Raw genomic sequence first — 26,032 nt, 5'->3', positions numbered from 1 at the left:
CCACGCCTTGTTAGAGGCAACTCCCTTTGTTGGTCCGGGGATGCAGACAGCTACACACTTCTCCTGGAATGCATGGAGTCTCCATTCATTAATTTGCACTGACAAATGAGAGGCTGCAAAGAATTAGTTTTATATAGTTGGAAATACACTTCCATGGCTCTTGACCCACTCCACATTTCTACAAGAAATAGCTGCATTGATTTATCAGAGCATTAAAAAACCCCAAAACAATTTGTGTAATTCCAACAAGCTTTCTAATGACGTCTTTATTTTTCAGCACAGCATGAACTTTCTCATGGCAACTTTCTTGTCATTTCTTTAAGTACTCTTTAGGTATAGTTCTCCAGGACATTTACATTTGGATCTTGGCGGCCTTTCGTTCTTTGTCAACATGATTCCACGCTGCTTCAATAACGTTGATGTCCAGCCTCTGAGGAGGCCAATCCATGGCTGAGCTTCAATGACACACTGAAGGAGTTTTCCATTTATGTGCATGGGATCATAGCCATGCTGATCTCCAGCAAATGAAGCTGTTGGCAGCCAGATGCTTTCCATATGGTATGGCATGGTGGATTAAAATCCAATGGCGCTTTTGTGTGTTCAGAATTCCATCAATTTTGACAAGCTCCCCAACACCACTGGCTGAGAAACCATAACAGAGCCTCTGCTGTGTTTAACAGATGGCTGTAGACACTCACTGTTGTACCTCTCTCCAGACCAACCTTCGGCACACTGATGATGATTTTAACCAAAAATTCCAACTTTGGAACAACATCCCTCTGTAACACCAGCTCTTGTTTAGCTCAAGTTCTTGTGTAATTTAGCATACCTCAGGCTTTTCTCTCTGTTTCACTTGCTTAATGATTGCTTCTTCAAAGCCACCCTTCCACTGGGACCATTTCTGATGAGAACAACTGAAGGGCTGGATGCATCTTCGAGATCCCGTCTATAGGGTTTTATCCTATTTCTTAACGGCATGACTTTTAAACTCTATTCATTCAGAATTTTTAGGCCTTCTTTCGTCTTCCACTCGTCCAGTTTACTCAAATTTTCTAACGGCACAGTACACACTGTGCTGAATTTTTAGATGATAGTTCTGTGGGAATCACTTTGTTGGTGTGTTATCTTTGGCCCCTTTTTGAAGATTCAGCTAAATAAATGGGAAAAAATGATGTGTTATTGTGACAGGCTGCTATTAAGAAAGTGCCTAAAGACACAATTTCACAAAACACATTTTGCATGCAAGGGAAATATCCTACACAAAGAGAAGCAACAGCATTATACATCATGTACATGCATTTTGCAGAGGGAGAAGAATTTCAAATGGTTCTTGTGGTTATTTTGGTCAGGCTGTAGCACGAGGAATCCCAGACATCAACTCTTGATACTTCCATCCCCCAGCCTCCATTTCACCCACTAACAACCCAAACCACTGACCACATGCACCCCCTGCTCCCAGGACCAAGCTAATTAAATGGTGCCCCCCAAACAAAATCACCACACTGCCATGGCATCTGCTTCGTGTTCATAAGTAAACACGGGTAATCAGAGGGGCTAGTAAACTGGGGACTTTTGTAAGACACAGACAGTGTAATCATTGTGTGTGTAAATGTGAACTGCTATAATAATACCTCACCTTTGACCTGCAGCCTTCACCACAGTGCAGGGGGATGACACACACTCTCTCACACACACATGCAAACACAATTTAATACCATGTCAAAGCACATTATCCTGATTTATGGAGACTTACTTTTAGCCTTACCTTAGATTAAGCCTTCTACTTTACAGCACGTGTCCCAAAAAAGGAAGCTGAGCCACCAAAACACGAGTACAGCTGTCTCTGTCTGAGCAGGGTGCTCCAGGATAACCATTGTTATCTTGCTTGGTCTTTCTGGATTCTTTATATGTCTTCTTGTACTTGGGTGCAACAGTTCAGGCTGAGGGGGGGGGGTTATCTTTGTTCCAAGGACGGGAAGCCGGTTGCGTGTGCGTGTGTGTGTTTGCCCTCGCGTGAGATAGTGTTTACGTGAAGGAAGGAAGATTAGTTTGGCCAGCAGCCTATTTCTGGCCACACAATGTTAGACATAAGAGTATTTTCACTGCGTTCATGTACACATGATGATATATACTTTTGTTACCGTACAAATGACAAATACAATATTTGCCGTTTGCAGATTGTGTTGTCAGTCTGATATCAGGGAATACGCATGCTAACAGGCATGGTAAGTTTTGTGTTTCACAAAAGGAATTTTGTGTTTTGCTATTTTTGGACTCACAAATTCACTTTCCAACAGTTGAGAGGCACAAAGGTCGAGCACAATGAAAATAGCTTGTCCAACAAGAGCATTTTGTCATGTACAGCACGTACCGGTAACTGTATATTTTTTGTATCTATAAGCATGAAACTTACACACATTTTGAGCTTAGCTCACTGGATTTCTTAAAGGGACAGTTTTTCTTTTGGAGTATAACATCAAGTCAATTTAACTTCTGGGATATTGATCTGGTCAGTTAAATAGCAGAGGGGGGTTGTTGATCAATTTAAGCTGCTTTTGTTTATTAATGAAATTACCAACAGGTGCACTAGAGGGGCAAAAATGAGACAAACCCCAACACAAAACTGGTTTTACAAGTGGAGGCCACTCACATTTTTCCCTCCTCTTCCTTTCTGACTTTTACTTCACTCATTTTTGCATTTGGCTAGGGTCAGAGTCACTACTGGTAATATGAGGAAATGCCTGGATCCTACAGAGGTTGCACAGGTAGTTCAACCTTGCTGTGCCAAGAGCATGGACTTGATTGAGAGCTGGGTGTGGTGGGTGTGGCCGTAGAAGGCTCTTAACCCACCAGCAGTACTGTTATCTGCTTCTTTGTGCAAGAGTGAAAAGGATGAACACTGCCAGACTAGTGTACAGCGTCTGGCTTTCAATATCACCTTGATCTCAAAATATTTGTTTTGCTAATAATTAGGTGATTAGAGAACATGCCCATTGTGAAAATGCCGGGAACCGTGTGTTTGCATGTATGCATATTTTTGTGAGTGATCCATGTTCATCAGCTTAGAAAGAAATTGCTGATAAAACATGATGACTAACTGCAGATCTTCAATGTTGGCCTTCTTATCAGACCTACAGTTCCAGTTGTCATTTCCTTTTTGACTGACTGGTTTTTTTATGCATTAGGAAGCCGCAGACTTTTTGCTGCCTAAATCACGCAGTCGCTGCTCTTGGTTTCTTCATTTTCTGCTTTGTGTGTACTTTCTTTAGGCTCTCTGTGTCTGAAGTTCTGTGCCTCCTGTGGCCAGATGCTCACGCAAATGAATGGAAATCTAGGGATGCAAATCCAACGGAAAGTAGCTTGTGTTAGTCCGTTTGTGTTTGTTTGTGTGTGTGAAGTCTTTTGGCTTCAACCAGATTGTCCTAGCTAAACCAGCTCACCAGGGTGGGGTGAGAGAAAGGAAATAATAGCAGGAAAAGTAATGACAGGTGTTTTGCTGCTGAATTATTTCTCTTGCTTATACTTGGCATCTAACACAGGCTGGTGATAGCAGCATAAGGATAATTCTAACACGAATAAGACGGCGACTTTTCATTATGTCTCTGAAATTGTGCAAACCCCCAAAGTGGTCCTCCTCTTTTCATTTTAAACAGGGAGCTTTGACTTCTAAAACAGGAAGCTTGGATACATTTGTGACTTTCTTTATTGTGCAGGACAAACACTGTACAAGTATGTTAGAGGAGTTTTGGCCCTCCCTAATTGAAACTCCCGGATAATATTCTGGTATGAGGTTACTTCGTGCAGTGTTTGAAAGGTCTGGATGACACACAGCTTCAGCAAACTGAAAAAAAATATGATTGTTTGTGTTGCCGTGTAATTCTAAAAGCAAATGCAATTATTTTAAATGTGTCTGCATCAGTGTCAACACTGCCTGAGCCTCTCCCTCCGTCTACCAGAGGAAAGGAAGGGAGGGAAGAGAGAGGTGAAGAAAAGAGCCTGACTGCCAGCATTGTTCCACAATCACATCTTTCTGACTGCTTTCTTTCTCAATGTATAATCTTCTGCATATTTTTCTCCCTCACTAATAATATTGCTTCTGTACAGCAGTATCTTCTATCTCTTGGCTTTGTGTAGTTTTTTCCTGCCTTGTTCATTCTGCCTCCTGCTGATTGCCTAAAGTAGCAGGAGTGAGCGCGGACACACAGACACATACACTCTTGTACACACTATGAGAAACAGGAACAGAGGAGGTGGGGGTGCTTCCTGTCTGGCTGGAGATCGTTGTGTTTCTTTGTGCCTGTGTGTGCGTGTGTGCGTCTGGCGTGCTTCTAGTGGTAGAAGCACTGCAGAATAAAACGAATTCGAGGGGAGTGGGAGGATTTCAGTTTTCATGGTCACACACAGCATAAATGTCTTTGAATGAGTATTAACATGATGAAGGTCAGAACAGAGTGCACAGGGAGGCAATTTTCCATGACTTGTCATTAAGTGAAGAACAATTTTTAAAGGAGTATTTGAGTTTCTTACAGTTTAGACTATTTTGCTATCAATCACAATGTTTAAAATAAAGTGTAAATGCAAAATTTAGCAGTTGGGACATAAGCAGCAGTACTAACAGTGCATAATTCACAGTGGCCTTCACAGTGTGGGCTGGGTGTGTCTGTTTCTGAAATGAAACTGTTAAAATGCTAGTTTTTGTGAGCAGGCTGCTCTCAAGGCAACTGGCCCATGACCATATGCATTTAAATAAATATATAATTTTATGTTAATCGTGCAGAGATCATTGTATTTGGCACACCTGTTCAACCACTCTTTAACACAAATATCAAATCAACTAATCACATGGAAGCAACTTAGTGCATTTAAGTATAAAGACACAGTCTAAACCACCTGTTGAAGTTCAAGAATGGGGAGGAAAGATGATTTATCTGACTTTAAACACGGCATGGTTGTTAGTGCCAGCCAAGCTATTTCAGAAACTGCTGATCTACTGGGATTTTCCAGCCATCTCAGAGGTTTCCAGAGAGTTGTCTGACAAGAAAAAAATATCCAGTGAGCTGCATTTCTCTGGGTGACATACAATGTTGATGTGAGAGGTCAGAGGAGAATGGCCAAGCTGCTTACAGAGGACAGGAAGGCAAGTGTAACTCAAACAACCACTGGTTGCCATAAAGGTATGCAGAAGATCATCTGAATACACAACACGTCGACTGTTGAAGCAGATGGGTTACAGCAGCTGAAGACCACACGATGTGACAGTCCTGACAACAGAAGACCGGATTGCTCTTAAGGATTGTTTGGAGTCGACTGTGTGGGAGGTGATCTGTGACGACCACGGAGAGGACACCGACAGCCTGGTAACATGCATTACGGACTATATAAACTTCTGTGTGGATAACACCGTGCCTACCAGGACTGTGCGGTGTTTCTCCAACAACAAACCGTGGATTAACCCAGGAATTAAAGCCGTCCTTAAGCAGAAGAGGAGGGCCTTCAAATCCAGAGACAAGGAGGAGTTGAAAAGGGTGCAGAGAGAGCTGAGAGGACTGATAAGGAATGGGAAGGACAGCTACAGGCAGAAGTTGAAGAACCAGCTTCAACAAAACAACATTGGTGAAGTCTGGAGAGGCCTCAGAACCATCTCGGGCCACAAAGGTCAGAACTCTCTGCCTGGGAGGGATGTGAGGTGGGCAAATGAACTGAATCATTTCTTCAACAGATTTGATTCAGCCATGAGGCAGTCTGCAACATCGGCTGCAGACTCACCCACCCCCCCACTACTGCTGTCTCACCTCTGACACCTCAGACACTTCACACCTCCTCCACTCACCCTGCTCACTCCTCCCCACCCCCAACAACAGCATCCAATACACACTCAACACAAGGCTCCAGTCTGTGTCTCTCAACCACCCAGGTTAGGAGGGAACTGAGGAGGATTAAAGCCAAGAAGGCAGCGGGCCCAGATGGCATCAGCTCAAGGGTGGTCAGGTCCTGCGCAGACCAACTGTGTGGGGTGATGGAGCACCTCTTCAACTTGAGCCTGAGGCTGGGAAGAGCTCTGGAAAACCTCCTGTGTTGTACCAGCGCCAAAGACTTCACGCCCCAAGGACCTCAACAGCTACAGGCCGGTGGCTCTGACATCCCCCCTGATGAAGACCCTGGAGTGGCTGGTCCTAGCTCAGCTTCGGCACCTGGTGAGCTCATCACTGGACCCACTTCAGTTTGCCTACCAACCTGGCATTGGAGCGGATGATGCCGTCATCCACCTCCTACATCGTTCCCTTTCTCATCTGGAGACCGCTGGGAGCACTGTGAGAATTATGTTCTTTGATTTCTCCAGTGCCTTCAACACCATTCTTCCCACGGTCCTGAAGGACAAGCTGGAGAACTCTGGAGTGGACCATCACCTCACTACATGGATTCTGGACTACCTCACCGACCGACCACAGTATGTGAGGACTCAGGGCTGTGTGTCGGACAGGGTCGTCTGCAGTACGGGGGCCCCACAGGGAACGGTTCTGGCTCCGTTCCTCTTCACCATCTACACTGCAGACTTCTCCCACAACTCCACCCAGTGCTTCCTGCAGAAGTTCTCTGATGACTCTGCAATAGTCGGCCTCATCACTGATGGGGACGACAAGGAGTACAGAGGACTGACTCAAGACTTTGTGGACTGGTGCCAGCTGAACTACCTCCAGATCAATGCCAGTAAAACCAAGGAGCTGGTGGTAGACTTCCGCAGGCACAACATTCTCCACTGCAACCACTGAACATCCAAGGTATGGACATTGAGGCTGTGGACAGCTACAGGTACCTTGGTGTTCATCTGAACAATCAACTGGACTGGACTCATAATCAGACGCCCTCTACAGGAAAGGGCAGAGCAGGCTGTACCTGCTGCGGAGACTCAGGTCATTTGGAGTGAGGGCCCACTCCTGAAGACCTTCTATGACTCTGTGGTGGCTTCTGCTATCTTTTACGGTGTGGTCTGCTGGGGTGGCAACATCTCTGCAGGGGACAGGAAGAGACTGAACAGGCTGATCCGAAGGGCCAGTGTCAGGAGAATGGCGGCTAAGCTGTCATTCCTGTTGGACAACATCTCCCACCCCATGCAGGAGACTCTGACAGCACTGAGCAGCTCCTTCAGTGGAAGGCTGGGGCACCCACGGTGTGGGACGGAGAGATTTTGCAGGTCTTTCCTCCCCACTGCTGTCAGACTCCACAACAAAGACTTTTGCAGCTGATCAAACCCACACATGAGCAATAAGACTGCTATATGTGCAATTCTTTCTCTGACAAAGTTGTACTTTTGTATTTTCTTACTCAGTTGTATATAGCATTTGTATTCTATTTTATTCTATTGTATATATTATTCTATTTGATTCTATTGTATATAGTATTTTATTTTATTTTATTGCATTCCAGTGTTTTCTAATTTCTGCTACATACCTTTGCACTTTTGCTGTAACAAAACAAATTTCCCACCTGTGGGACTAATAAAGGTCATCTTATCTTAACCAACCTCATTAAAGCGGTTCAGGCTGGTGGTGATGGTGCAATAGCGTGGGGGCTATTTTCTTGGCAGACTTCGGGCCCTTTAGCATTATTTAAACACCATAGCCTATGTGAGTGCTGTTGCTGGTCACGCCTGTCTAGTGTGTATGTAATGCACACACACTAGACTAACATAATCTTGAAGTGGTTTTTTGACCATGACAATGAGTTTACTACTCAGATGGCTTCCCCAGTCATCAGATCTCAATCCAATAGAGTGCCTTTGGGATGTGGTGTAATAGAAGATTGACATCATGGATGTGCAGCAACTGCATGATGCCATCATGTCAGTATGGACCAAAATCTCTGAAGAGCCTTGTTGGATTTATGCCACAGAAAATTAAGTCAGTTCCAAAGGCACCATGCTAGTACTAGCAAGGTGTAACTAATAGAGTGTCCAGTGAGCGTATGTCCTCGTATTGAATTTACACTTCCAAAAATGTTGGGATGTCCCATGTTTTTTATGTTGCTACATCACTTCCTCTGGAGGAGAATAAGAGCAGTTGCTGTGGTTCACAGTCTCGGGCCCCATTTGTCATATTTTTTCATTTCATAATGCTCCAGGTCTGAACCACAAGCAGGCCAGTTTAGCATTGCTGCCACGCTGCTGTAATATATGCAAAATACAGTTTGGCATTGTCCTGCTGAGATAAACAAACAAAACATTATCTGAATGGCAGCACATGCTATCACTGGGGTGTAAGCTAACCATGCCATGTCCACTAGCTACCAGACAGACCACTACAGATGCTGCTTTTGACCTTCTGGATCTTGTTTTTATACTTTTTTCTTCTTTCTTTGGATGGTTAAGATTTAACCCCATTAGTGGATGAGGGTATTCTTATTTAAAGTTTGAAATTATTTGCAAATCTTCCCAAACAGCTTCACATCACATCTCAATTTTGTACAAACATGGCAGCAGTAAGAGAGCGGAAATCTAATTCTGCTTTAGTAACATTCTTTGCTGCAGGGTTTTGGGCGGAGATGGGTTTTAGCTTTTTGTTACCACCTATATGTCTACAACAATAGCAGGCCACTGATATGTGTCCATAGTGACATACTTGTAAGTGGGTGTGTGTGTATTAACATGAGTAAGTCTCTCATTTTTGTCGTATGTGTGATGGACACCCAACACCTTGCAGAGAGGTGAAACCAGTTTGCATGGTGTGTTTATGCGTTATAGCAGTGGTATAGGGGTCGGACACCTGAGGGGCTAAAGAGGATGGGACTGCTTTGTTGTTTAAACAGGCACAGGCTTTGGATGTGCGTGCATCTGCGTGCGAATGTGTGTGTTTGCTGTGCAACAAGGGATGTTGAAATGAACAACAAATGTTCACCAGGCTTAAACCAAAGCAGGCAGACAAAATAAATAGAAAAATTACAAAGATGACCAAAACATCCAGGAATATTGTTTTTAAGTTGCTCTCTTAAAATTGTAGCATGATGCTTTGCTTAAAAAAAAAAAAAAAAGCGCGTTTCTGTGGTGACACGCTTGCTGAAAGGAATCCAATAAGGAGAAAAAGTAATGCCAGCAAATGAGGGATAATCCATTGTATTAATTGGAATGTGGCACCATCAGCTCCACAGCAGATTCCATCCATCCTATCCCGTCCTGCACAACACATTATGTGTGCATTCTTTAAAAATATGCATACATTATTTGCAAAACAAGCGAAGCCCAGTGTTTTCTTTGCCCACAATAACCTTCTTCTCACACAGCAACATGACCTGAGGCTTTATTTTAAAACGATCCTGGCAGCTTTCCTGCCCAGCCCACTTTGTGATAACAAATAATGGCATCAAGATACATCAAAGCAATTAATTTCTTCCAAAAAGCTCTTGAATTTCTGTTTTAATTATATCCATGTGTAAATTTAACCAGGACATCCTGAACACACATTCATTTCAATGAAAATCTTACACTGTCTGGACATGAGCTTTGAAGCTTTATTTAACCAGGATATTAGCGTTATGCCTCTAAGCTCCATTTCCTTCTATTGTTTTAAATCAGTGGAGCTCTTGAACAAAGCAGCCCAATGCCATGTGTCTGGCTGGCATAACACTGCTGCCTCACTATGAAGGTGATGCTTAACATCAGCTCTTTTTGCATTTGCAGCCATTGTCACACTGGCAGCAGTCACGAGCTGCGGCTGCGAGGAAAATGCACGGAATTATGAGCTGCACAATGAGCTCGGACAATGCCTTCTTCATTACCTCGTGCTTGTCTTTATCAACTACTTCCTTATGACCACAGGAAAGAATTCCACCTTGTCAGAGCGGTTATGCCAGCAAGGCAAGGCAGGCGAGACAAAGATGCCCTAAACTCACGATGTAAGATTGGCGAGTGTAAAAGAAGTGGTAACAAGAGATGGGATTCCTGATAGTTGTTGAGGTTTAAGTTAGGCTGTCAATTATTTGCAAATGGCAAGTCTTGATGGGAGAGTTGTTTGCAGACCCAGTCCCACAGCAGATACGCCTTTAGAGATGGGTGTGACATTATATAAACGCCCTTAGTGGTAAATAAATGAAAACACTTATGTGGGAACAACGGAGTAAGTAAAACAAAATGAGAAATTATTTCTGTTTATTCATCTTACCTTTACATGCCTCTTCAGCACATGGCATTGCCCCTGTTAGCACATTTATGAATAGGTGCATTCTGCTGAAGTCAAACTGTTCTCTTATGCAGCACATTTAAAAAAAATTTTTAATGTTTATTCTCATTTTGCATCCGTATTACTGAAGGCTTCATTCACCCCACAAAAGAAAAACTAGCAATGAGGATTGTTGAATTACTTTCTATGATTCCTCAAGACTTTCTGTGTTTGCATTTATTGGACCTATTGAGATTAGCAAAATGAGTGAATAGATTTACTTTTGAACCCTTTTGTGAACTTGCTTGATGCTCATTTTGTGCTTCTGGGCTGAGACAGATGAGTAAGGCGCTCCAACCTCTAGCTTGGTATGAATACTGGAAACAAGAGGAAGCTTTGTCCAACAATATAAACAAGAACTATGGCACCATGATCTTTAATATTCCAGATCTCTTCATGCAGTCTTGTTATCGCCACACCCTTTAAGTAGACATAGTTAATTCTGATGTTCAGCTTCTGACTTTAACCTCATATCTACCAAACAGCCTCTATGTTTCATTATCTCATCTACATCTTTGCAAGACACCATCACACATAAATTACTAGATTGTTCTGTTAAATTAGGCGAATGTTGCAGACCAATGGAACTATGCTAACCTTAACTAAAACTACATCAACTGCATACCATACAAAAATACATTAGATTACCAAAAGTATTTGCACATCTGCCTTGAGTGACATCCCATTCTTAATCCATGGAGTTTAATAGGATGTCGGCCCACCCTTTGCAGCTATAACAGCGTCAACTTTTCAGGGAAGAAGAGTTCCCATCCATCCATTCACTTCCACTTATCCTTTTCAGGGTCGCAGGGGGCGCTGGAGCCTATCCCAGCTGTTATAGGGCGAGAGGCAGCGTACACCCTGGACAGGTCGCCAGTCTGTCGCACGGCCAACACACAGGGACAAACAACCATTCGCACTAACATTCAGACCTAGTGGCAATTTGGATTATCCAATTAACCTATCCCCACAAGTTGCAAGTCTTTGGACAGTCTTTGGAGTACCCGGGGGGAACCCACGCAAACACGGGGAGAACATGCAAACTCCACACATGCAAACTCCACCAGCCCGATCGTGGAATTGAACTCAGGACCTTCTTGCTGTGCGGCAACAGTGCTAACCACCGTGCCACCGTGCTGCCCAGGTTCCCAAGGTTTAGAAGTGTTTATGGGAAAATCTGACCATTTTTCCAAAAGCAAATTTGTGAGATCAGACACTGATCTTGAATGAGAAGGCCTGGGTTACAGTCTCTGCTCTAATTCATCCCAAAGATATTTTATTGGGTTGAGATCAGGACTTTATGCAGGCCAGTCACGTTCTTCCAAACCAAACCTGCTCATCCATGTCTTTATGTTGGAACAGGAAGGGACCATCCCCAAACTGTACAACTCCTGAAAAACAACCCTATACCATAATCCCCCTCCATCAAACTTTACACTTGGCACAATGCAGTCACACAAGTACCATTGTCCTGGAAAACCCTGACTCGTCCATCAGATTGCCAGGCAGAGAAGCATGATTTATCACTCCAGAGAACATGTCTCCATAGAGTCCAGTAGTGTCTGATACATGGTCTTGAGCTAATTTCAAACTCAGATGGACTTTGGAAGTCTGTAGCGACCAAGTCGGCAGAAGGTTGGTGACCTCTGTGCACTATGAGCCTCAGCATCTGTTGACTTCATGCTGTGATTTTACATTGCCAACCAGTTCATGTTGTTCCCAATCGCTTTCACTGTGTTTTAATACCACTAATAGCTGACTGTGGAATATTTAGTAGTGAGACTAGATATGATGCACAGGTGGCATCCTATGAAAGTACCACGCTGGAACTCACCGAGCTCCTGAGAGCAACCCATTCTTTAAAAAAAATGTTTGTGAATGTGGAAGTGATTGGAACACCTGAATTCAATGATTTAAATGGGTGAGTGAAAATTTGGGGCATTATAGTGTATTTTTGCATGACATATTGGAGTGTTAGAGATTGGTAGTGCTTGTCAGCAAACAGACACAGGGCAGGATTCTGATTGCAAAGCAGTGACTTGTGAGAGCTTAAAGAGGGAGATCTCATTTTCTGTGCTTGTCTTTTCATGATTGCTCTTTGTGTGGATGTAAACTGTGGGCCTTCCAAGAAGCAGTTGTTTTAAATTCGTGGCAGAACCTAAGAGAAAGAACTTTTAATTATAACAAGCTGTGGCAGCCCGCCAAGAAAGCAGTGCTATACTTGGAAACCAAACTTTATGAGCAGAAAATCCAAACGCTGCCCACACTGGGCCTCGGAGGTAAAGTCCAGAAATACCACAACAATGAAAAAGGAGTGTTTAAGGTGGATAAGAATACAAGGGGGGGGGGGGGGGGTCCTGCAAACGCAGCAAAGCAGCAATTACAAATATTTTGACCTCTAAAATGAAGGAATACTTAAAAAATCTAAATTAAAGAAAACACAGGTAACAGAGTCAACTGTTTTTCCGCTCCTCGCCCCTTTTCAGTATTCCTTCTTCATTCCTTCCTTTCCTTCACTTTTCATCCCCTTTTATCTCTTTAATTTCCTTTTGTCTCCCTCCCTGTCCTCGGACTCCTTCCGCTTGTTTTTTCTCATTCAGACTGTAGCCATGTGAGGAAATATAAACTTTCTATTTTTTTTCACCATACTTTTCTTTTCTTTTTCCCGCCGGGCCCCAAATTCCTGTCACCTATCAGCGACACGCGCGCGCGCGCGCACACGTAGACCTCCCAGTACATCGAGTCCAAACCACACCCAGCTCCAGGTCTCCCTCCCTCGCGCGCTCTCGACGGCCGGGCTATCGGACGTGCATTTGTACTTTTTTGTTTTTTTTGACTACTAGTGAGAACGACAGCTGCTGTTTTCTCACGTTCGAGGCTGTTTCTTCCACAGAAGAGTTGTTTTTCGTGCTTGGACCAAATTCGGTGAGCGAACTTTTCTTTCCTGATAACTTTTATTTTAAGTTTAGTTTGGCGCTTAAATGCCAAACAGAACTTTCTATGTGGGAGTTGTGGCATCACTCAGAGCAACTTTATGTGTTTGAAGTGCAGCGTAACGTGTTTACTGCTCTAGAAGACAGCTGTCTAAAAAATATAAATAAATACATTAATTAATACATTAAAACAACAACAACAACAACAAAATATATAAATAAACAGAACCTTAAAAAAATATATATTTTATGGTATGTCTGTTTAAGCGTATTTGGACATTAGGCCGTCTCTTACTGTTTGTTGCAGGGTTTAAGGGTCCCTTACTGCCGTGTTTTGCCCTGTGGGTATTTTTACACAGATTGTAACTCAGCTCCAAGTTCAGACATTGGAAATAAAAGGGGCGTTGTCAGCCACTTTGATAATGTGTGTGGGAGTAAAACGTATTTTTAAGTCCAGTGAAAGAAACTTTAGTGTTTTGGGAAGGAGGATAAACATTTAGTTTTTTCTTTCGGTTTTTTCAATGGACGCTGAAAATATGCGCCTGTGAACTCTGGGACTTAAAGATCGGGCTTCCTGCAACATGACACAGAAGGCTGTTATGTTGCTGTGGTTGTGGTTTCCGGGACTATGCTTTATATATGTTGCTTATAATATATTTAAGGGGTGCCATCTAAATGCAGTACACACACTGTAATGCCTTTATCCCTGTCTTTAAGTTTTTAATGGGGTAGATCCCTGTTTCTCTTCATGCCTGTCGCCCTCTTGTGGATAGAAAATAACATTAGACTATGTTATTTTAGGTTTCTGTGGTTACAGATTTTTTTTTAGCTCCAGCAACAAATAAGATAAAAGTATAGAGAAAGATATGAGGACATATGAAATGGGAGGGTTACAGTTGAACTGCAATAATGTGGATACACTGGATGGCGTGGGCAAAGTTAAATTGGCGGGAGGGGGCTCTGTCAAGTTGCAACACGCTCCTGAAAATAGGAACTGAGGCATCAAAGCATTATTTACTCCAGCCTCAATGCCACTTGTGGTATAGACCATGCTGCAATCACAATATGGTAAATGCTAAATGGCCTGTATTTCTATAGCGCTTTACTTAGTCCCTATAGATCCCAAAGCGCTTTACACTACATTCGGTCATCCACCCATTCACACACTGGTGATGGCAAGCTACATTGTAGCCACAGCCACCCTGGGGCGCACTGACAGAGGCGAGGCTGCCGGACACTGGTGCCACCGGGCCCTCTGACCACCACCTGTAGGCAACGGGTGAAGTGTCTTGCCCAAGGACACAACGACAGAGACTGTCGGAGCCGGGGCTCGAACCGAAATCTGGTTTCCATATCTCTTAATAATCACATACAGGGAATATACATGTGAACAAGTGCGTTAAGCAAGACACTGAGTGAGCAAATGGATGGATAAATTGCTAAATACAGGAGTGAAGCTAAACGTGGCTGCATTTTGATGGATACCATCATCCCACCATATTGAAGGTGGTGTGTTTTCATCCCATCAGAGTCAAGTTTTAGAGTGCAAGAGGGTTTGGATGTATAATTCAGGCAGAATAACTCCTGAAGCATTTTCCCTCTTACACTTATGTTTTGTGACACGAGGTAGCGAGCCACAAGCATTTCCCCTCATACAGAATGTGGCACGCGGAAAGACATGAGTGACATATGATAGGAGGGGAATTAGACAGCAGGCTTATGGAGAGATTTTAAGCGTCGCTGACAGATGAAAGCGATTAGGGAACAAGTGTGAAGTGACTGACAGAAGAACAGAAAAAGATGAACAATATAAATAAATAGGGATGGAGATGTGAGTGGAGGTCTCCTTTTCATCTCTCTGTCAGGTGTTACTTAACCTCTCTCTCCCTCTGTCTCTCCATGTGGAAGTTATTACTCAGCACTGTCACATTAGGAATGTGTGAAGAAAAACACGTACACACACACACACACACACACACACACACCTAAAAACCATGTTAGCGTCCAACATGAAAGAATGCCTGTGTTGAAGTATTTGAAGCCAGAAGGAAAACAGTTGTGTATATGTGTGCAGATTCTTCTTATTTTTTGGGCTCTTTTGTAACTTCATGTTACCCTTCACTAGTACTCAGAAAAACTTGATATTGTGTGAGTCTTTTTGTCTATTTGGGATGTGAATACGTCATTTGTATGCATTCACAGACAAATAACACAAATAACCACCGAAGTAACTGGTCTATCTGCAATTTCATAGACTGTATTGTACACTCTTCTAATATTTTAGTATGGATGGCAAGGAATAGAGCAACAGTCAGTCCAGAGTACCACTTTTATTGAATATTTGAAGCCTAATGTTGTGTTGTCCCATTAAAGCTAGTCCCTGAAAGATGAAGCCAGGTTGGGTCTCCTCAACACAGACATTTAAAGTCTCACCAATCCTTGTTGTGTCCTTCAAATTCAGTCAGATGCTGCATGACTTTGAGTCATTTAAATCCCCCTAAAACAGCACAGTACTGTTGACTTGCTACACAATATACAGGGTTTGGTCTACAAATGTAGCCAAACACTGTCCCTAAGGATGAACTAAAATGTTTCCCCTTGTAGTAATTGTAAAGTTGCATCTAGAATGCAGCATCGTATCTAAAAAAGACCTCTTATAGATACATAATGCTTGATTTCTGCCATCGGTCCTGGGAAAGTGTACCTTTTGTGTAAAGGTAATCCAAAGCTTGGCCTGTAAGTCGTATACACACAGAAAGATTTGGTTCCCCTTTGCTATAAGTGAATCTTATGATATATAAATTTAACATTATGACCAAGTCTATGACCAAAGCACTGAAAATGAGTCTTAATTTCTCATGGAGATTGAGTTTTTCATGAGCAAATGTTTCTCAATTGTCAGCTTAAGCTTCTTTGAATATTTGTGCATACACAAAAAGGAGTATTCAAGAGTAAAGGCAGATGAGGGCCAGAGGGCTCCACTGGAAGTCTTCTATCCCTTCTCTCTTCTTTTTTTCCCCTCAATCCAGTTTTCCATGGCCAAAGACACAGAGAGAGAGATAAGTAGAGAGAAAGGGAGAATGGGACAGTGAGAGAGGCGGGGGAGTGAGATGCAGAGGCCCAGTTAAGTCTGTGGCTTTGTGTTTTATGAAAAGAGGGAAAAAAAGGACATTAAAAGTCAGCATTTTCCACCAGACAAGGGAATCAGTCGACATGAGCACACACATATACACACTTGCACTCTTCCACTGACTGAGTCCCCCCCCCAGTCTCCTATTATAAGGCTGAGTGGAGAGGAGGAATGGCTTCATTTGTGGTGTTTGTCAGCGTGTGTGTATCTGTGTGACAGGGAAGGTAACTGGAGTTATCTGTCATTGTGTTTCTCTGCTTACACCTAGCCGTATGCCAGACTTTCCTAAAGTTAAACACAAAGGGAACTGTCACATCTTGTACAAACAAAACACAGGATAATATACTTACTGTAAAATGACCTGAGTTATACTGCTGCTGATGTGGAGAAAAGCTAAGCTTCACTTTGTTCTTTTTTCCGACTAGAGACTTTCCATGGTCATTTTTTTTGTGCTGAGAAGGTCTCACAAAACTAAAGCCCCTAAACCATGTAAACCCACTTTGAATAGCTCTAAAAACACTAGCCTCACAGGGAAAACATAACAGCAAAAATTCAACTTCTGTAGGTTACCCTTTAGCAGCTACATTTCGCTTGTGAACATCACATCTTAGTTCAGATTACATTTGTTAATGACCACGACAAAGATGGTGTTACAATAGATTTGTTATTACTTGTTCTGGTGGCGCACACCTCACAGTTGAGACAAATAAAATCTGTCTGTTATGATAGATAAGGTGTGACAAATTGTGCCGTGTTGGTGTGAAGCAGGTCAAAGAATCACGGCTAATGTATGCAACATGAATGTGGATAGTGTGTGTGTCTGTGTGTCAGCTGTTGCCTGATGTCAGAGGAACGACAATTCACACTCTACTATCAGCGCTGAGGGAAACCCATTAGGGTCGCTGGGAGTGCAGGGTCCACATTAGGCTAATGTTAGGGTATGTTTGTAGTAAGTGTTGTTTTCTATTCTTTAATCATGCTCATGATAATCGGGGCCTGGCAGTCAAAGTAATGAAGATCTTTACAGTGCAAGCACTCACCAACACAAAAGACACTTATTTCATTTACTTTCAATTATCTACATTTTCCTTATGCGAATCGTATGTTTTTCTTATATTTAACTCAGCTCCCAAATGTTTGCGATTTTGCATTCTGTGTATGTGTGCATACATCAAAGTCTGCACGACTGTACTCAGTATGTGCCTCTAGGCTCATGTTTTTGTTTTTCTGCCTTCCCTCCATTTCCCTCCAATTGGGTTCCCTTCCTTGCTTCTCTGATCCCACCCTCCTCCCGTGCTCCTCCTCTCTTTGCTGAGATGAGAAGGCAGCTGCAGACAGTAGAAGATCCAGCTGTGTGTGCCCACATGTGCATGTCTGGGGATTATTTTCCACTCCAAAGAATGTCCCTGCAGGTCAGATTAGGCTCAAAGAGATGCATTGCACTGGAAGTGAATTAAATTATCTTTTATTTTTAACTTTGGCCGCCCTTTTTCCCAAATGTCTTTCGATGCTTCCTTCACTGTGCTAGCGTTTCTCTGTAAAATCAAAAACTAAAATCAGATTTACAGAAACAGATTTATTATAAAGTGTTATATGTGTGCTATTCACTACTTTGTGTGGATATTGAGAGAGTTGGCATACAGTAGCTACTTTATATATAAGGTGTCACATATGAACACACAATGACACCAAACTACCATATAAACACAGACATCGCAGGCTTTTATTGCCTCAAAGCGTTTATGTTGAGAATAAACATTTTGCAGGCTCACGTGCGACAGGATTTTCACTTCCATTTCTTTGTAGTTTTTTTTTCCTCACAACCTCTGGTCTCGGTTTAAATGAGTCTTACCAAGCCTTTGTCTTCTCCAGTTTGATTTTCAGAACAGTATCATTATGATCTTTTGGCTTGAAAAGCCCTTGCTGTTCGCATACTTGTTGGAAACCTGAACCCTGTGCTTTTAGATGGCTGTTGTTATTTTCCCGCTTCCTTTTTACTATTTACCACCTGGTGCCCCCTTCCCCCCTACCCAGACAGGGAGGACCTATCCTTTGGCACATCACACAACCGCATACTCGCACACAAAAACTGTGACCTGCTTCCTGTTGGTGGGCAGAGACTGTTTTTACTGTGACTCCATTTTGGCGGGGAAGACTAATTCCTCTACAGTCTGGCTGGGGCTGTGTGTGTGTGTGTGTGTGTGTGTGTGTGTGTGTGTGTGTGTGTGTGTGTGTGTGTGATTGTGTACACTCACATGCTTTTAAATATGCTTGCGTCTGTGCCTCGTAAGCTTCTGAACCTTAGGTGGGAGGCACTTCCAGAAATCTAAATCATATGTTTTGTTTTATGTGCGTTATCTCCACGGTAGAGTTTGATGTGTGACACTGTGTGACGCAGATGCTAGTCAGTATGTGTTTCAGAAATGTAGGCCTACATTTGCAGACACATTATATTATAAAGTGCCATTAAAGCTGTGCTGTAAAATGTCACAGTTGAATTGTAGATTTTGGAATCCTGTGTTATGTGAGCATTTGCAGCCAAATAACCGAATGATGCTGACAAGGCATTTTTTTTATGCTGAGCAAAACTCAACCCTGGATTTTCTCACACATGGTTTTCTGGGTATGCTTGAGTTTGTTTTTGTTTTTTTGTTTTTAATAGAATCCACATTTTTATTCACTCTGAGGAATTTGTCTGTAGAATACACAAATAAAAACTAATGAAAATAACAAAAGAAAATAAATCAGGCGCAACCTTGCAGAAAGAGAACACAGTAACTTATTGTTCAAATAACTGCCTGTTCAGACACAAATACGTCTTATCCTAACAGATACACCCAACCTGTTATGACTGTCAACAGTGATTTGTGAAACCATACACTTCTGGACATTTAGTTTGAATCATACTGCTACAAAGGCTAAGGTCACACTGCAGAAGAAGTAGAATAGGCTGGTATTTGAACCTGCACACTGAGTGCCCTTGGTTCATTTGAAATATGTAAACTTTACTGAAATGTATCCACGGCAGTGCGTCTTGATTTACTGGCATTCTTTTTATCAAATTTGTAACTGATAATTGTGTATCATTGTGTTGGTTAATCTCAGGTTTGAATGAACAAAACACAGATTTACACACACACACACACACACACACACACACACCCCCCCCCCCCCCCAAAAAGTTTACTGCTGAGTCCTCGCTGCCATAAAGTCTGAATGAAGGCCTTTAATCACTGCAAAGTATACACTACACTCCCACACATTGTAAATGTGTGTATATATACTGTGTAAAACACCCACTCTTTCTTTGACACACATGTACACATGATTTGCTGGACAAAACATAAGATGTGTGTTTTCTTTAATTTAAGGGAAGACTCTGAGGCTTCTGACTGTTTCTTTGACAGCTATTTGGACACAATGTAACAGAACATACATAGACGGATTGTAATTGAAGTTTTTAGCGATGCTTTATCTACATATTTTCTAAATAGTTAAAAAAAATCCTGTCAGTGCTATATTATTATACATTTCATTTCTATACATAATTTATATTTTGTTCTGTATGTATGTTATTCTGTCGATATTGTAATTACTGCTTGCTTTTCTTTGAAGGCTGATATTGGACAGTACTCCAGTTTCATTGTACTATTGTACAAGGTATGACTGTGCAATGACCATAAACAGTTAAAGACTGTGTTGACATTGCCAATATTAGTTATTTGGCATTATATGTATGTTGGCACATATTAGCTCATAAATTAAAATGAAAAAAAAAATAAAGATGACATGGGAGAAACGCCCTTCAAACCATGAGTGCTGATCTTGCTTAGTTTGTCCACCACGCTGCAACTCTGCACTCGACAGTCAACGACGACTAGTAATCGAGAGTAATCGACCACTTTTTTAAACAACATTGTAGAGCTGCACGATTAATCGTTAGAAAATCGCGATCTCGATTCATACTTATGTGCGATCTCATTTCCAAATGACAACGATTTAAAAAAAAACAAAAACACACAGACGACGATGATTGTACCGCATTTTGATCCGGGACGTAATCTGCATGAAAACAAGCGCTCACTCTTCCTGCTCAACAAATGACGAGGGCGGAGCCTTATACCACGTGATACAGAAGCTGTGCCGTGTGATGCTAAAATTAGCAGGGAAAAAACAACTGAGAACATGTCAGGGATGAGGAGAAAGTGACAGGAGAAAATCCGTCCCGGTCAACCACCCAAACATCAATAACGGGAACCTTATACAGCGCTTCCCTATACCCGTCGAACTCCCGCAGGCACAAAGAAATTACGGAGGCTATTACTTATCACCTGACCAAAGATATGGCTCCCATCAACACTGTGCAAAACGAGGGATTTAGGAAAATGATCAACACCCTAGACAAACGCTACACAGTGCGTTTCTATTGTTGCACTACCTGCTCTATACACGCAGTGTCCAGCAACGGTGGAGACGGAATTTCAAGCAGTACATTTTGCGGCAACAACAAAACGTGAGACATTTGTTGTTTTTATGTTTATTTATTGTTTTATGTTCAGTCTCAACTGTTACGAAGTTGATGTGCAGTTAAGCGCAATAAATATTTATATTGGAAAAGAAAATCGTGATCTCAATTCTAAGCAAAGAAATCGTCATTCTCATTTTATGCAAATCGTGCAGCCCTACAACATTGTCATATTATCTTAGCTAGGACTTATCAACGACCACATATAACACATTTTTGGGACATCTGTTTCTGTTTTGTGTATCTATACGAGCTGAATTTTTACATCACCAAATATCGATATTGGTATCGATCATGCATGATGATGATGATTAAAGAAATCATTTCTTTTTTTTCATTTACTCAGCTATTACACTCATGTTGCTTCCAACAGGTTCTTTTCATGTGAGCGGCCTTGATCCATTCCTCACTATCAGTCTGCAACCCCGCCTGTCTGACAGCCAGCATAAACATACAGAAGTGGTTCCACCAAAACTGACAATCAGCCAGTGGGAGAAACAAACAGCGAGGGGAAACGGCCTGCAGGGTATTTAACCAGTTTGACCGACAGGTGACAAAAAGCAGATAGAAGTTAGACGGAAGGGCAGTCATGTTGATCGTCTTAGCTTTCATCATACTCTTTCATCTGGCTGCAGCCATCCTGCTCTTCGTTGCCACCATTCACAATGTAAGTACACACTGAAAATAAATACTCCTTTAACATAAATCATTTCACTTTTTTTAACAATGCTTGTGTCTATCCCTGATGTAGGCGTGGTGGGTGGTATCAAGACCTGGCATTAACATTATTAGTGACTTATGGTACGCATGTAACACCACTTGCGAATCGATTGAGGACAGTCACACTGTGAATGCAGGTAAGACAGTGTGTATACTTCCTATATCTCTGTAAATGTATGTCTGGGTATGCTACAACTTCTAACTTCTCTCTCCTCAGCTTATCTGCAGGCAGTCCAGGCTACCATGATCCTTGCCACTATATTGTGTTGCGTCAGCTTCTTCGTCTTCATCCTTCAGCTCTTCAGGATCAAACAGGGAGAGCGATTCATTTTCACAGCCATTATCCAGATATTGGCATGTATGTAAAACACATCTAACTTTTAATGTTCTAATGCAACTTATATCCACTATCCGTGTGTATGATTTCCATCCTTTTCCTTATCTCTTCTCTCATCTCCCAGCTTTATGTGTGATGATCGCGGTGTCCATCTACACGGCCGAGAACAAAAGCTTTCATAAGCATGACCTTCAGGAAGGCTCATTCGGCTCCTCTTATGTTGTGGCGTGGATCAGCTTCCCCATGACTCTCATCAGTGGCCTCGTGTACCTGGTGCTCAGGAAACGCAAATAGACATAATAGGCTTATATAAACAATATTCAAATTCTATAAATGGAAACTTGAACATATGAGTACAAACAAACAATTTTTCTCATCTAACATTCTTTTTTTAACCCTTATTTTTTATTTTCTATTGGAATCTGCTTCAAATTCTGCATCATTTCAAATCACAGGTGCAAATCTAGAAAACATTTAGTACTTTTTTGGTCCATCTTATGCATGAGCTTCTTGTTCCTGATGGTACATTGTTCTTACTGAGTGTGGCAAAGATGACTCTTCGGATTCAAGTCCTTTAGAGACATGGCAGTCCAATTTTTTCCCCTGCTTACGTCTGTGGTAGCCACTGCAGTATGTTTCTGCAATTATCTAAGGCGAGAAGTGCACCGTGATTCACATTTGATCTGCAGTGCCTTGTTTAAACAGTGTAACCTTACCTTTGCCAGCATGGCACACTGTGCTGGCTAGCTCCATTTACATAAGGTCAAATCAGCTCGATGCAAATGCACACCACAAGAGCCTAGGTGACTTCATCACCCATCCACTGCTCTGCATAGACGAGGCTCCAGAGGACCCTTGCTGCATTTTGTGAGAACTTACCTTCACCTTCCTCCCTTTCCCTTGGCAAAAACACAGGAAGAGAGCTCTGCTTTGTCTCCCCCTGTTGTGTCGCTGTCTCCTGCTTTCCACCAACTCCAGTCACAGGACTGTTTTATCCAAAAGGATAATAGTGGAAGAAGGAAAAAGTGTGGAGGCTTGTCTGACATCTCCTAGACTTGCTAAAGGCTTTTTTTTCTTTTTGTGAATCTATAGTTGACAGACTTTATTTTGTACATATTTGCTGTGTGTGTATAGTTAAGGCTAGACTCAAATGATAAAAATTTTATCTATAAAATAAAAGGCATATAAATAAACAAATATTAACCACAGCATAGAAGTGTAGTGAATCAGTAGTTAGAGATACAAGATGTAGGATTTTAACCTTTTTCTTATGTTCTTATGTTACTTTTTGTGTTTTCATGGTTAGAAAGGAACCAGTGATTTGCTGTGAGATTTGGGATTTAAAACGACATAGAAATGTGTAAACTTCAAAGAAGAATGAACATTTCTTTGTTATTACTATGCTTGTTTTGTTCACAGCTTCTTTGAAGCTATTCTTTTGAAACCACTGTTTATTAGATTATAGCATCATGCGACTGGCGATGTATGAAGTAATTACCATATTTTTCCCCTCTCTGGCTGGGTTACTGCTTGGTCCATTACTGGAACATTTCTAGCATCTCTGCACTTACTCATGTGTCAGCTTTTAATAGTAAGCTAGATGTTATACCTGCCAGCAGTTCCTTGCATTACTTTAAAAGAACTGAAACCATCATGGGCATCAGCGATTATAGTTGTGCTGGATTACTTCAGAGATGCACTGTGCTGTTTTTGTTGTAAAGAGAAATGTTAGATAAAGCTTGGAACACAGAAGTTTGTAACCTGCTAACTCACCAGTGATGAAGATTTGTGGAAAAGGCGTGGAATTGAAGTTATTTAGCTTTACTATCCCAAGTCGATACTTGAAAATGAACAAAACAGCGTGTTAAAGGCCAAGATTACCATGATATTCATGCGTTTTGTCAAGTTGTCATCATTAGTGTTTCACTTGGTAAAAAGCCTCATGTAATTAAATGCCTTTTATCAAAAATGTTTGTTAATGTTGACTCTACTTTAGTTATGATGTAATGATTTTTAAAGCAGACCAATATTTAACTGTGGATAAATCAACGTTTTGAACATGGCATCTGATCAGATAAGTTAAATTAACATATTTTCCCAATTGAGTGTGTTGTTATTTATTCATCTAAATTGCTTTGGCATGAGTCGCCCTAGAAATGTCCGCCTCCTCAGAGCAAATTCCCCCCCCTTTAACCAAAACAAATAAAAATACTCTGGTCTTTTCCTTTTAAGAAGTCATGGCCCAGTTATAGAAAAAAACTATTCGTAACAAGGTTTGTGTGTTTTTGTTTTTTTGAGTAACTGGGTTATGATTCTGAGAAAGCCATCTTTAGCACCACAAAGCAGTCACCTTGTTATCTGGTTTTATTTTATCCAAAGAAAGAATATTTCTACAGCAGATGGCTCTAAAACTGGGCAACTCATACCAAATCAGTCTTTATGGCACTACAAAGTAAAAATGAAATAGTTTGTCCCTTTCATTTCAGTTGTAGATATTCAACATAAAACACGTTATTATCTTTAGAGTGAATTTATTAGTATACTTTTCTTGTAGTGTGTTTTATACCCATGTAGATGTCATAAGGTCATACTGACAGAAAAAATTGAGTTGTTGAAACCAAAACTGTATTTATGGGGATTTCTTTCTTTTTTGCATCTGAAATATTTCTAATGTTTAATGAAGTATTAATTCCAAATTGATTTAAAGTCTCATGTTGCTCCATAATGTTGTCAGTGTATATTTTGCTGCGTGGAGTTGTTTTCCGCAGGCTAGCAGTTTTTCAATTTCCAGTTTCTGCTTGTTAACGGCTCATTTCCTTGTATTGTTTTAAAAGCCAATTAAATTACAATATACTAGTTATTTTGTCCTCTGTTGCAGCTTCTGTGGCAGCTTTGGTGATTTGTTAACATTTCTTGTCATGTGGTCACATCATCAGATTGAACGTTTGTCTGCTACCGACACCTAGTGGACCGGCAGAAAACTACATCATGTGTACGAGCTCGTTTATTTTATTCTTCAAGCGGCACACTGGTCAAACATCCAGTAGATTTATGAACAAATACTCAGCCCCAACACATCAATTTATCTGTGCTTATTTTTCTTTTACCTTTCGAAAAATGCCTTTGAATAAATAAAACATATTTGTTTGTAACTAGTGTTCTACTGGGTATTAATGTGTGCATACGTACTTGCTCTCCAGTGTCTTGTCTTTTTCTCTTTTCCCATGTTGCAGTGCACTACTTACCATATTTTAGGCTTTATTGTAAACTTTCATGGGAATTACACTCTGAGTGCAACAGCATTTTCCCTATTTATTAAACCTCCTGTATTTTTTTTTTAACACTTTTGTTTCCAAGATGTCAGATGAATGAAGCGATGATGACAAAGTTTAAAGGTGTCATTGTTGTGGGGGGGGGGCTGCAGTTTTGTTTCAGGTTTTTAATAAGGGAAAAAAAATATGTCCAAATCTACCAGGCCCTGTGTGAGAAAGACATTGATTCATCAGGTGTGATTTCTGCAAGACCAAGAAATCAATTAAGTAGAACCTGCCTGACAAAGTGAAATGGACGAAGATCTTAAAATAGAACACAGCAAGTTTGGAAAAGGATTCATGATTACAACAATAAGAAAGAAATGGCGTACATGGGAGATTTTCAAGTAGACATGTTTACCATGTAGTGACTGGCTGGATAACATTTATGTAGAATTTTAAATGAGACTTCTTTCACCTTATTTACAATCAAATATTTATGGGGGACCATCCAGACTGTCTTCCACTTGATATCTGGAACATATCAGTTCCAATAAGATATTATATATGGGAGAGAGACGATATCTTCTTGGAATAAACTACGTATTTTCTTATTGCTGTTACCAAGTTCTTGTGAAAAGCAGATTTTTCCTATTGGTGACTCAGCTGGATCAGGGAGAGTGACTGAGGTAGATATTGAGCTGTCAGTGTTTTTATATAACATTAAAGTCCCTGAGGGTATGGCACCAAGCACCATTGAGAATTCCTGAACACTGATTGGAAAATAATATAGTGTAATAAAGTCATTGTAAGTAAGTAGTTGTCCCTCTTTATTAACCAGCTGAGCCACCAATAGGATCCCATTTTGGACCCAAGTTTCCAGGAAAAGTGATTTATTTTTCTATAAAATATCTCTGTTGTTCCAGAT

At 41.3% G+C, this 26,032-nt stretch overlaps 1 protein-coding gene and 1 long non-coding RNA gene across 2 annotated transcripts; one reads left to right on the top strand and one right to left on the bottom strand.

Annotated features, from left to right (window-relative positions):
- Positions 1–248: 248 nt before the first annotated feature.
- On the bottom strand, positions 249–1,909 carry LOC102291606. Its single transcript, XR_317124.2, has 2 exons — positions 1,766–1,909; positions 249–1,150 (listed from the first exon to the last, which is right to left on the bottom strand). It is a non-coding gene; the product is annotated as an uncharacterized LOC102291606 (long non-coding RNA).
- An 11,067-nt stretch (positions 1,910–12,976) lies between these two features.
- emp2 (epithelial membrane protein 2) lies at positions 12,977–25,997 on the top strand. Its single transcript, XM_005943616.3, has 5 exons — positions 12,977–13,133; positions 21,170–21,463; positions 21,548–21,653; positions 21,734–21,874; positions 21,978–25,997. The coding sequence occupies exons 2-5, from the start codon at positions 21,386–21,388 to the stop codon at positions 22,145–22,147; spliced, it is 495 nt and encodes a 164-aa protein (XP_005943678.1). The 5' UTR covers positions 12,977–13,133; positions 21,170–21,385; the 3' UTR covers positions 22,148–25,997.
- The last annotated feature ends 35 nt before the right edge of the window (positions 25,998–26,032 follow it).

Source organism: Haplochromis burtoni, unplaced genomic scaffold, assembly GCF_018398535.1.
Source record: "Haplochromis burtoni strain Fernald_Lab_line unplaced genomic scaffold, NCSU_Asbu1 Contig_379, whole genome shotgun sequence".
NCBI lineage: Eukaryota > Metazoa > Chordata > Actinopteri > Cichliformes > Cichlidae > Haplochromis > Haplochromis burtoni.
This window is presented reverse-complemented; position numbering and strand designations above follow the sequence as displayed.

Coding starts and splice junctions, on each gene's coding strand:
- emp2 (XM_005943616.3), top strand. CDS start 21,386: ATGTTGATCGTCTTAGCTTTCATCATACTCTTTCATCTGGCTGCAGCC. Junction 21,654..21,733: donor CAGTCACACTGTGAATGCAG/GTAAGACAGTGT, acceptor CTCTCTCCTCAG/CTTATCTGCAGGCAGTCCAG. Junction 21,875..21,977: donor CATTATCCAGATATTGGCAT/GTATGTAAAACA, acceptor CTCATCTCCCAG/CTTTATGTGTGATGATCGCG.